Source organism: Ichthyophthirius multifiliis, assembly GCF_000220395.1.
Source record: "Ichthyophthirius multifiliis unplaced genomic scaffold scaff_1120509251157, whole genome shotgun sequence".
Lineage (NCBI taxonomy): Eukaryota > Ciliophora > Oligohymenophorea > Hymenostomatida > Ichthyophthirius > Ichthyophthirius multifiliis.
Genome location: NW_004086149.1, coordinates 17,988 through 29,072, shown reverse-complemented (window position 1 = coordinate 29,072; position 11,085 = coordinate 17,988). Strand labels below are relative to the sequence as shown.

General features: G+C 13.7%; 1 protein-coding gene across 1 annotated transcript, besides 24 other annotated features; it reads left to right on the top strand. All coding sequences in view use genetic code 6, as the record gives it.

The window, feature by feature from the left end:
• Window positions 1–380: 380 nt before the first annotated feature.
• Window positions 381–451: a microsatellite.
• Window positions 393–438: a microsatellite.
• Window positions 452–485: 34 nt separating the features above from the next.
• Window positions 486–531: a microsatellite.
• Window positions 532–1,974: 1,443 nt separating this feature from the next.
• Window positions 1,975–2,007: a microsatellite.
• Window positions 1,999–2,044: a microsatellite.
• Window positions 2,002–2,056: a microsatellite.
• Window positions 2,031–2,071: a microsatellite.
• A 141-nt stretch (window positions 2,072–2,212) lies between these two features.
• Window positions 2,213–2,244: a microsatellite.
• Window positions 2,243–2,305: a microsatellite.
• A 1,168-nt stretch (window positions 2,306–3,473) lies between these two features.
• On the top strand, window positions 3,474–4,689 carry IMG5_150900 (hypothetical protein; the record flags this gene model as incomplete). The annotated part of the gene is made up of 3 exons (XM_004030864.1): window positions 3,474–3,619; window positions 3,708–3,951; window positions 4,217–4,689. Coding segments are annotated over 3 exons (432 nt in total), but the record flags the coding sequence as incomplete, so codon positions are not given.
• Window positions 4,123–4,196: a microsatellite.
• A 1,172-nt stretch (window positions 4,690–5,861) lies between the features above and the next one.
• Window positions 5,862–5,921: a microsatellite.
• A 636-nt stretch (window positions 5,922–6,557) lies between these two features.
• Window positions 6,558–6,600: a microsatellite.
• A 64-nt stretch (window positions 6,601–6,664) lies between these two features.
• Window positions 6,665–6,723: a microsatellite.
• Window positions 6,724–7,135: 412 nt separating this feature from the next.
• Window positions 7,136–7,166: a microsatellite.
• Window positions 7,167–8,935: 1,769 nt separating this feature from the next.
• Window positions 8,936–9,001: a microsatellite.
• Window positions 8,943–8,994: a microsatellite.
• Window positions 9,002–9,126: 125 nt separating the features above from the next.
• Window positions 9,127–9,297: a microsatellite.
• Window positions 9,128–9,299: a microsatellite.
• Window positions 9,148–9,297: a microsatellite.
• A 466-nt stretch (window positions 9,300–9,765) lies between the features above and the next one.
• Window positions 9,766–9,820: a microsatellite.
• Window positions 9,821–9,825: 5 nt separating this feature from the next.
• Window positions 9,826–9,861: a microsatellite.
• Window positions 9,826–9,878: a microsatellite.
• Window positions 9,826–9,883: a microsatellite.
• A 143-nt stretch (window positions 9,884–10,026) lies between these two features.
• Window positions 10,027–10,077: a microsatellite.
• Window positions 10,078–11,085: the final 1,008 nt, after the last annotated feature.

Sequence of the window (11,085 nt, the reverse complement as noted above, 5' to 3'; positions counted from 1 at the left end):
AAACAAAAAAAAAAAAAAAAAAACAAGAATCTTTAAAAATAATAATTAAAAGCTATTTTAAAAATTAAAAAAATTTAAAAATCTTAAAATAATTAATAATATAATTATATTACCTATTATATTTAAATAAAAAATATTGATTTTAAAAATAAATTTTATTATATAAATTTAAAAATTATTAACTTTTTTAAAAAAATATAATAATAATATATTTATAGTTTATTTTTATAATAATATTCATTTATAATTTATAAAATAAATTTATATTTTAAAAAAAGAATTTTTCTTTATTATTTTAATAAAATATATTAAAATTATAAGATATAAAATATATTATAATAAATAAAATTCCTAAGATAATAAAAACAAAAATAAAATAAAAAATATTTTTATTTTTTTATCATAAAATTTTTTTTTTTCATTTAAAATATTTTTTTTCTTTTTATTAAAAGTAAATATTTTATTCATCATCATCTATATAGAAAATAAATATATATTTTATTAATTATATAAATATATAATTAATTAATTTATTTTTAAAAATACCATTAAAGTCTTTATTCTAGTGTTTTAATTTAATATGCAATTATAATGAACCCTCAGATCTTCAAAGCATTATTATAGTTAGTTTAAAATATATATATATATTATAAATATTTAATTTAAAAAAAACAAACAAAAAATACCCATATGATTTTAAACAATCTTTAAAATTACATTAAAATTATCTTTAAATCTTATTAGCAGTTCTTCTTAGTCTTTTTTATTTTTTATCTATTAGATAAAACTAACTATTAGGATCATCATAATTAAATTTCTATTTTGGTTAATTATATTTTTAAATCAGAATATACAATAAATATAAAATATAAATTCTATTCTTAAATTAAATATAAAACCTCTAGCCTTTATATTTTTAAAATTAATTCAGTTTTATCTTCTTCTAGTTCTTGTATCTTTTAGTTTAATAATTTTTTATTTGATAATAAATTAAAATAAAAATAGAATAGTACATAAAACAAATATAAAAAAAATGTTAATTAAAATATATACCTATGTATTCAATAGAATATTTTATAAATATATTTTTTATGTTTATTCTTATATATTTATTAATAATTGTTAATAATTTTTCTAATATTTAAGGTTAATTATTAATATTTTTAATAATGTTATAAATATATTATAATACATTAGCTTTATTATTTATTATTATTAATTTCTTGTTTGTTTATATTTAGTTTTATGGAATTCATCTTTTTTTTTTACTTTTAATTTATACAGTTTATAAAATTGACCTTTTTAATTAAATTTTTAAAAATATATAAAATGAAATATAATTTATTTAAATCTTTTTTTTTAATTAAAAACAAGTAAAATCAGTATAATATAATAATATAAACTTAAAAGTAATTATAAAATATATATTTAATATTTTTTTATTTAGAAAATTAATAGTAATAATTGATATAATTGAATAGAATAAATATTTAAAAAAAATAATAAATAATATAAATACAAAAAATTGTTTTTAAAATAAAATAAATTATTAAAAGAAATAAAAAAAATTAAAATATCAATAAATCAAAATTAAATTAAAATAATATAATAATAATAAAATAAAAACATTAATTTTTTTATAGAAAAATATTAATAAATTAATTATTAAATCTAAAATTAATAATTAATTTAAAAGTATAAATATATGTTAAATAATTTATTATAAAAAAAAAATAATAAATAATAAATCAACTACAAACATAATATACTTATAAATAAATATGTATAAAATAATCAATAATTTTATTCATATAAAAAATATATATATTGATAAAGTCAAAAATAAATAAAAATATTATAAAGAATACTTAAAAAATAAAAATTATAATTAATATTAAAATTTAAACATATTCTCTAAAGATGTTTATTATAATAAATTATAAAATTATTTAAATATATTTTTATAATATTAAGATTATTTTATAAAAAATATTATTTTTTAAAAAAATAAAAATAAAAATTTATAAAAAAAAAATATAAAATTAATATTTAAAAATATAATATTTTATTTTAAATTATTACTTTCAATAATTCAGTAATTAGAATTTTTTTTTTTTAAGATATTAAAAAAATTTGTAATAATAAAAAAAAAACTATTACACACAAAATAAAAAAAATCAAATTATGAATATAAATAAGATAAAATTATAGATAATTAATTAATTAATTAATTAATTAATTAATATATATATATATATATATATATATATATATATATTTATATATTGTATATAAATTTATATATTTCTTTTTATAAATTCATTAAAAAAGTTGATTTTAATTTTCATATTAATTATTTTAATCTTCATCTAAATAAATTCCACTCGATATTTATAAAGAATATGGTACAGAAAGCATTTAAACTGTACTAATTTTTTATTTTATAGTATTTTCTTTTTTAAAGCAATATTTATTTACTTATAATGAACTGCAAATAATTTTCGTATAAAATTCAATATAAGTAAAAAAATTTAAAAATTCTTTTAAATTGCATAAAATATGTCCGAAATATATTATTTTTTAATATTTAGAATTAAAAAGATTTCCCAATACATATGCACCCTATACTAAAAAAACAAGGAAAGGGTATATAAAAAGTCTAAATGTATCCAATAAGCTTACATATTTAAAGTTTTCTTTATTTTTTTATAAGAAAATACACATAAAACAATGAAAATAATATTCATAAAAACAACTAAAAAATATTGTATTATCAAGCTATATAAAAGCTTCCATTTTTTATTAGAAAAATAACAAAAAGTATTTCCAAAAGGTTCCGTATTTTCTATCAAATTAAAAAAAAGAATCAATATAGTGTAAAAAAAATGTCCTAAATATATGAATTTTCAATATAACGTTAACGGATTTTCCTTATATATCTATATTCTCTTCACTAATTACTAATATAATGAATAAGATACACATATAGTGGCATTAAATGATGAAAACATACTCATTTATATTAAAAAAGCAACCATATAACATTGAATTTGCCCAATTTTTTCCTAAGAATCAAAATACATATATATAGTACGGAATAATCCTACTGATGAATATACAAAATCAGCTATCATAAGCATTAAAATCAAATCAAATGCAAAAGAGCGTTATTTTTTGGCTATTATATAGTAAATTATAATAATTAAACATGATATACATGAAATTAAGCAAATTAATAATAAAAGCAAAACATCATGTTTAAAATATTACATTTATATTTTATTTTTAAATAAAACAAAAAAATATTTTATAATAATAAAAAAACCTAAATATATATATATATATATATTATAATAAAAAAATGTAAAAATTAGCCAAATAAACAAGATTCGAAAATATTTAAATTCTATTAAAAAAATTCAAATAAAAAATAAACTAAAACGGAATTATATTACCTCCATTTGTTAAAATAGTAGAAGTAGGACCTCGCGACGGTCTCTAAAATGAGCCGAAAATCCTCTAAACATCTGAAAAAATACGGCTAATCAATTCTTTATCATAAACAGGTCTAAAAGTAGTTGAATGTACAAGTTTTGTATCACCTAAATGGGTTCCTTAAGTAATATATAAATATATAATTTATAAAAACATGTATATATATTTATAAATAATTAAATAGTATATATATGTATATAATATATATATAGATGAGTGATAATATAGAAGTATATAAAGGAATAAATAAAATTTCGAAATTGTCTTATCCATGTTTAGTTCCTAATATAAAAGGATTAGATTAAGCTATAGAAGTTGGAGTTAAAGAAATTGCTATATTTGGAGCTGCCTCTGAAACATTTACTAAAAAAATATAAATTGTACAATTTAAGAGAGTATTTAAAGATTTAAAGAAGTTACAGAAAAGGCTAAATTAAATAATATAAAATTTAGAGGGTAATATATATAAGTATTTTTTTTTAGTAAAATTTTAATATTATATTATATTTTTTATTTCAAACAAAAAAAAATTAATCAAAGAAAAAAAAAAAAAAAAAGCAATAATTAATTTATTTTATTGGTCTTTTTTTGTTTTTATTGCTTATTTTATAAAAAATAAAAAAACACTATATATATATATATATATATATATATATATATATATATATATATATATATATATATATATATATATATATATAATTATTTATTGTTTTTTTAGATATGTTTCGACTGTATTAGGTTGTCCATATTAAGGAGATGTGAATCCTTAAATAGTAGCCGAAGTAAGTAAAAGTCTATATGACTTAGGATGTTATGAAATAAGTCTAGGTGATACTATAGGTATAGGTACACCTGAAAAAACTTAAAAAATGCTCCAAGAGGTTAAAAAAGTTATCCCAGTAAATCAATTAGCAGCCCATTTTCATGATACATATGATAAAGCTATTGAAAATATATTTATAGCCTTAGAAAACAATATTTCAGTTATAGACACTAGTATTGCAGGGTTAGGAGGGTGTCCTTATGCTAAAACGTAAGCAGGAAATGTTTGTACTGAAAATGTAGTTTATTGCTTAAATGAATTAGGTGTTTAAACTGGAGTTGATTTAGATAAAATTATTAAAATTGGATAAGATATTACTTAATTATTGGGGAGAGAAAATATGTGCTTTTTATGATTTTTTGTTTGTTTAATTTATATAAATAAGTAATTATAAATAAAATAAGGAAAATTATAATATATATAATTATTTTATAATTTTTTTTTTTTTTTTAATTCCTTTAAAGAGGTAATATATATTATTTATAATATTTTCATTTAAAGACATATTAATTTATTTAAAATCTATTAATTTAATAATTTTATACATTATTAATTCTAAAAAAAGCTATTATATGGAAAATTTATAATTAATAATATAATACAATATACATACAATTTAAATAACAATAAACAAACATAAATTCAAATAAAAATTGCACAAAACTACATAATTTTTTTTTTAAAAAAAATAGATCAGTTTAAGTTATTATGTAAATTTTAATCAAATTATCAAGTATATATAGAAAATTATTTAATTCTTGTCTATTGGAATATGCATATTTTTTTGTATTTTAAGTATAATATAGTAATATTAAGCATATAATTAAAGTAAACTTTATTTTATTTTATATTTTTGATTATATATATTATTATTTTAATATAATAATTATTTACTAATAATAAATAATGATATAATGCTTAAAAATATATTCTTAATATATTTGATATTATCAACAATAAGTTTATTTTAGAGAATTATCTCTTTAGTTTTAATTATAAAAATACTAACCATTTTATTATTAAAAATACTAGTTATATTACATATCATATTACTAATTAATATCAATATTAGCCAATGGAAAATTATTATTTTACCTTGAACTACGTTTATTTTAAAAGTCATCTTACTAATTATATAATAAATTGTATTAATGACCAAAATTTTATCCATTATATATATTTTAATCTTTATGCTTGTTTGAATAAAAATTCGGTCTTCTTTACAAAAATAGTTAATCTTTTAAAGGAAATAGTTATTTATTATATTAGTGTTATATTTAATAAGAATTATCATTATTAAAATTAAGTGTACTTTTACTTCTAATTTTTTAGAATCTTTAATTTTATTCTTATTCTTAAAATATACCTACTTTAAATTATTTACTAAAATTAGAAATATTTTATTTATTTCTATGAATATAATTATTATTTAATAATTAAATTTATTATTATTATTAAAAAGGTATTGATATTTCATGATATTTATCATTAAATTAAGCATTTTTTAATGTAAAGCAATTATTTTAGTTATTAACTAAACTATTATATTATTATTATTATTATTAATATTATTATTATTATTATTATTATTATTATTATTGTATTAATTATCAATTCTTTTTAATTATTGTTATTAAATTTATTAATTTTAATAAAAAATCTTTAATAAAACTTTTCCTATACACAAATCATTATTTTTTAATTCATACCATTACTCTTCATTAATAAGTGCCTAATTTATATTTATCAAAGCTAAACCTAATAATTATCCTTATTAACTTTTAGGATTATCAATTGATATTAATCTTATTTCTATAAAGTTTTCATTATTCTTTTAAAAATGTATTTGTTCATTCCATTACGGCTCATATTTATTACCTTAGACAGCTTATGTCTTTTTTATTTGCTAAGTTCCTAAACGAAATACAATTACGTAATATGGCTTCGAATTTACTATAGTTTAGTTATTATTTAATATAGCTTTAAATGGCTGAACATATATATTCATTTTACCTTTATAAAATATATATTTTATTTAATTTTTAATTTTTTTTTTTAGTTGTTGATTTTTATTTAAACAAAATAAATTTTATAATTATATAATAAATTTTATATTAAAGCTTATATATATAAATTTTTATATTAATACACATATAATTATAGATCCCTTTTTATTTGTTTAATATATTTTTATTTATTTATCCTTAACGTTTTTTTTTTTTTTAATTAATTTTTTTATTATAAAAATAATATTTATATTTAAATATATTATTTAATTAAATTAATATATATATATATATAATATATACATTTTTTTTTTCATAATAAAAATAATTTTAAGCATTTTAAAATTTTTTATTTTTTTTTTTTCCCATTTTTTTTTTTTTTTTTAATATTTTTTAAAAAAATAAAATTAAACTTAATTTTATTTATGTTGTGTTTTATTTATATTAAAAATTAAATATTTTTTTTATTTTTTTCTAATATTTAAATATTAATTAATTTAATTTTAATTTAACTGTATATAGAAAATTAAAACAAAACAAAATATTAACAGAATTTTCGAATATTTTTATTTTAAATTTAAATTTAAAAATAAAAATATTGATAATTGAAAGAAGTAAATATTTTTTTTATATTAAAAAAAAAAAAAAAAACACATATAAAAATAACAGAATTTTTGTGAGGTAAATACATAAATAATATAATTTTTTTTTTTTTTTTAATTTCAATTTTTATATTAAAAATTAAAAAAAATTAATACAATATATTTATATTATTAACAAAATTCAACATTATAAAATATAAAACCTTCAAAAAAAAAAAACAAAAATAAAAAAACAAACAAACAAATAAAATATGAACATTGAAGATTTCTAATAACAAATAAACATAAAATTCCTCGAAAACTCAAATAAGAAGAAAAGCCAATTTTTAAAAAACAACTAACTCCCCCCAAACAAACCTCATTCCTAAAACACTTTCCAAACCTAAAAATCATCCATAAATCCTCTTCCCATAAGATATTTCGGTCGTGAAATAAATAATATTAAAACTGACCAAATAAACCTCCAAAAGCCTTCTTAAACAAAACTTTCCCATTTCCAAGAAGGAAAAGAGAATATCTAAGACGAAATATTTTCCGAACAATCCTAAAAAACCCCAAAACCCGACTAAGTAGAATATTATATTCCCCAAATATACGACTATATTAAATCAATAGAAGTAATAATAATAAAAAAAAAATACATATATTTATTAAAAAAAAAAATAGTAAAACTATGTACCTTAAGGAAATATGAATATATTCTAAAAAGACATCACAATACGTATGCGTGCCATATTAATAGACTGGCTAATAGATGTCCACTTGAAATTTAATTTAAACCCAGAAACCTTATATATAACCATAAACATAATCGACCGCTATTTAGATAAAAAATAAATCCAAAAAGAGCACCTTTAGCTTTTGGGATCGACCTCAATGTTTATAGCCTGTAAATATGAAGAAATATATCCTCCTGAGTTAAATGATTTTATATATATTTGTGATAATTTATATACTAAATAATAAATTTTAGATATGGAAGGTGAAATTTTATCTTAAATAAATTTCTCTTTAAGCTTTTCCAGTCCTTTGAAATTCTTACATAAATTTTCTTAGTTAAATATCTCTAATGAATCTTCTATAGTCTGCGCTTAATATTTAATTGAGCTTTGCTTAATTGAATATTCAATGGTTTCTTTTTCTCCCTCTCTATAAGCTGCGAGTACTATTTATTTAATTAATAATATTTTTAATAACCCAATACTTTGGAACGATAAACTATAATAATATACAGGATATTCAGTATAAAACCTTAAATAATGTGCTAAATAAATGTATGAAATTCTTAAAAAAGCTAATGAATCATGGATTGTTTATTAAAAATAAAATCAAGAAATTGAAAATTACTCAGAATCATAAAATTTCTATATTGATTAATGGTACTTTAACCAAAAAAACAATAATAATAATAATGTTAATATAGAATAAGAATATTAAATTAAAAAATAAGAACTTGCTGAATAAATAAAATAATATAAAAACTAAATGCTTAATAGTAATAAGAATTTAGTGGCGATTATAAGGAAGTTTTCTCTTCCAAAATTTAATTAAACTTCTTAATTATTTTTTAGTTATTTTACATAAATTTGATTGGGATTTATTTTATTTAAAATAAATATAAAATTATTCTTTTGTATATTATTTGTTTATTTTGTATTTTATATATATTACACTAATTTATTACTAAATAATTAATTATTTTACTTTTTTTTTTAAAAAAAAATATTTTTTTAAAAAAAATTATAAATTTAAATTTAATTTATAATATGAATTTAAAAATAAAATTAAAAAAATTAGTTCAAATTTTTAATAAATTAAAAAAATAAATAGAAAATATTATTTTATATATTTTCATATTTATTAACTTGAAGTAATAGAGAATATTAATTTAAATGAAAAAAAAATCAAAACATATAATAATTAGAATGTATTATAGTTGTTTAAATATAAATTAAATGAAATCAGGATACATTTTAAGTAGTATGTAATTATTGAATATATAAAACAAAATTTAAAATATATATAAATATAAAAATATACAATAAATATATAAAAATATATAAAATTAAAAAACTAAAATATCAATTATTTTTAATATTATCAAATTAATATACTATAAATTTAAAGTAATTAAAAAAATTATAAAATTAGTATTATTGATATTATTATAATTATAGTAATTATTTAAAAATGTTTTTTATTTTTATAATAATTATATTTATTAATATTATTATTATTATATATTTTTTTTTTTTATTATTATTATTATTATTATTATTATTATTATTATTATTATTATTTATTATTATTATTTATTATTATTTTTTTTTATTAATATTTTTATTATTATTTTTATTATTATTATTATATAAATTTTATTTTTTTTCAGATCTAGTATTAAAAATATAAATTAATTACTTAAAATAAGTACTATTTTATTTAAGTTAAATTTTAAAAATTATTTTATCAGAAGGTGAAAGATGAGTTAGATAAGAATTTTTTCTGCCGAAGCTATATTAAAAAAAAATTTTTTTATGTTCTATAAATAATCACATTTGAAATGGTTAAAATTTTATAAGATGATACAAGAAGGTTCAAGACTAGGTAGATAAAAAGGTTTTTGACTACATACCAATGAAAAAAAATTTAAAACATTTCTTTTTTTTTATTAAAAAAAAATAATATTTTTGATTTTGATTTTTTCTTTTAAGAAAAAAATATTATAAGAAATATAAAGAAATGAAAAAAGAAAGAATGAATATAAAAATGTATTAATATTTATTAAAAAAAAAAACATAATATTTAATTTAAATATATTTAAAAAAAATGAATGAAAATATATATATATATATATATATATTTATAATTATATATTTAATATATATATATATTAAAATTATTTTTATTTTATTTTTATTTTTATTTTTTTTTTTAATTGTATTTTTTTTTCTTATAAATATTTTATATTGTAAATTTTTCTTTTTCTTTTATATTTTATAAATAAAATTTTTTTATATATTTTTTTTTTTTATTTTCATATATTTATATATGTTTATATTTATTTTATAACAATAATTTTTTTTCTTTATTTACAAAGATTTTTTTATTTCCTTATTTTATTTAGCTATTTTATTATTTTATTTTTTTAATAAAATTGATTTCATAAGTTTTTATTTAAACCTATTAATATTTTTTTTTGTTCTAATAAAATGTATTTTAATATTTATTTATGTTTTTTGTTTGTTATTCTTTTAAATATTATTTATTTATTATTTTTAAAACATTACTATTATGATTTATATATTTTTTTTTTTTTTAATTTTTAACAAAATTCAACATTTTTTTCTTATATTAATTATTAATCTAATTTATTTTTTAATTTTATAAAAGCTTTTTTATCAAAAAATACATATATTATATCTTTTATCTAATAAAATGACTTTTAAATTTTTATTTATTTTAATTTTATTCAAATAATTATTTATATCATTATATTTATTTTAAATTTTAATTATATATTTTGTTTTTTTTCCTTTTTTTGACAAATAAATTAAAAGAAAATATATATATAAAAAAAATAATACTTGCTATTTATTTCATTTTCAATTTTCTTAGTTTTTTCATTTTTTTTAATTTATTTTTAATTCATATTCTTATAAACTCATCTGTTTATTTTACATTTTCTTATTATTAAAAAAAATATAAAATACCAAATATTTTTTTATTAAATATAATTATGTTTGTTGTCTTTTAGTTTATTTATTATATATTTAAGAATAATATATTTTAAAACAGTTTTAAGAAGATTATATAGTTATAGTATATATAATATTTTAAAGGGAAGTTTCATTATAAGATAAATTATTATGCTTTTAAGGAAATATTTTTTATTTAATTTTTATATATTTAAAATAATCTAAAGGTTGTACTAATAAATAAGATTAATAATTAATATAAAGTACACTAAGAATTTTTTAAAAAAATTGAAATTATATTTTTATATATTAAAAGGAAATATTTATAAACTATTATTTATTTTTAACTTTTCTATTTATATTTATATTTTTATATATATAATGTTTTATTATTATTTTTTTGTAACTTTTTATTTTTTAATTTTAAAAAAATTCATTTTAGTTTTTTTTTTTTTTTTTTT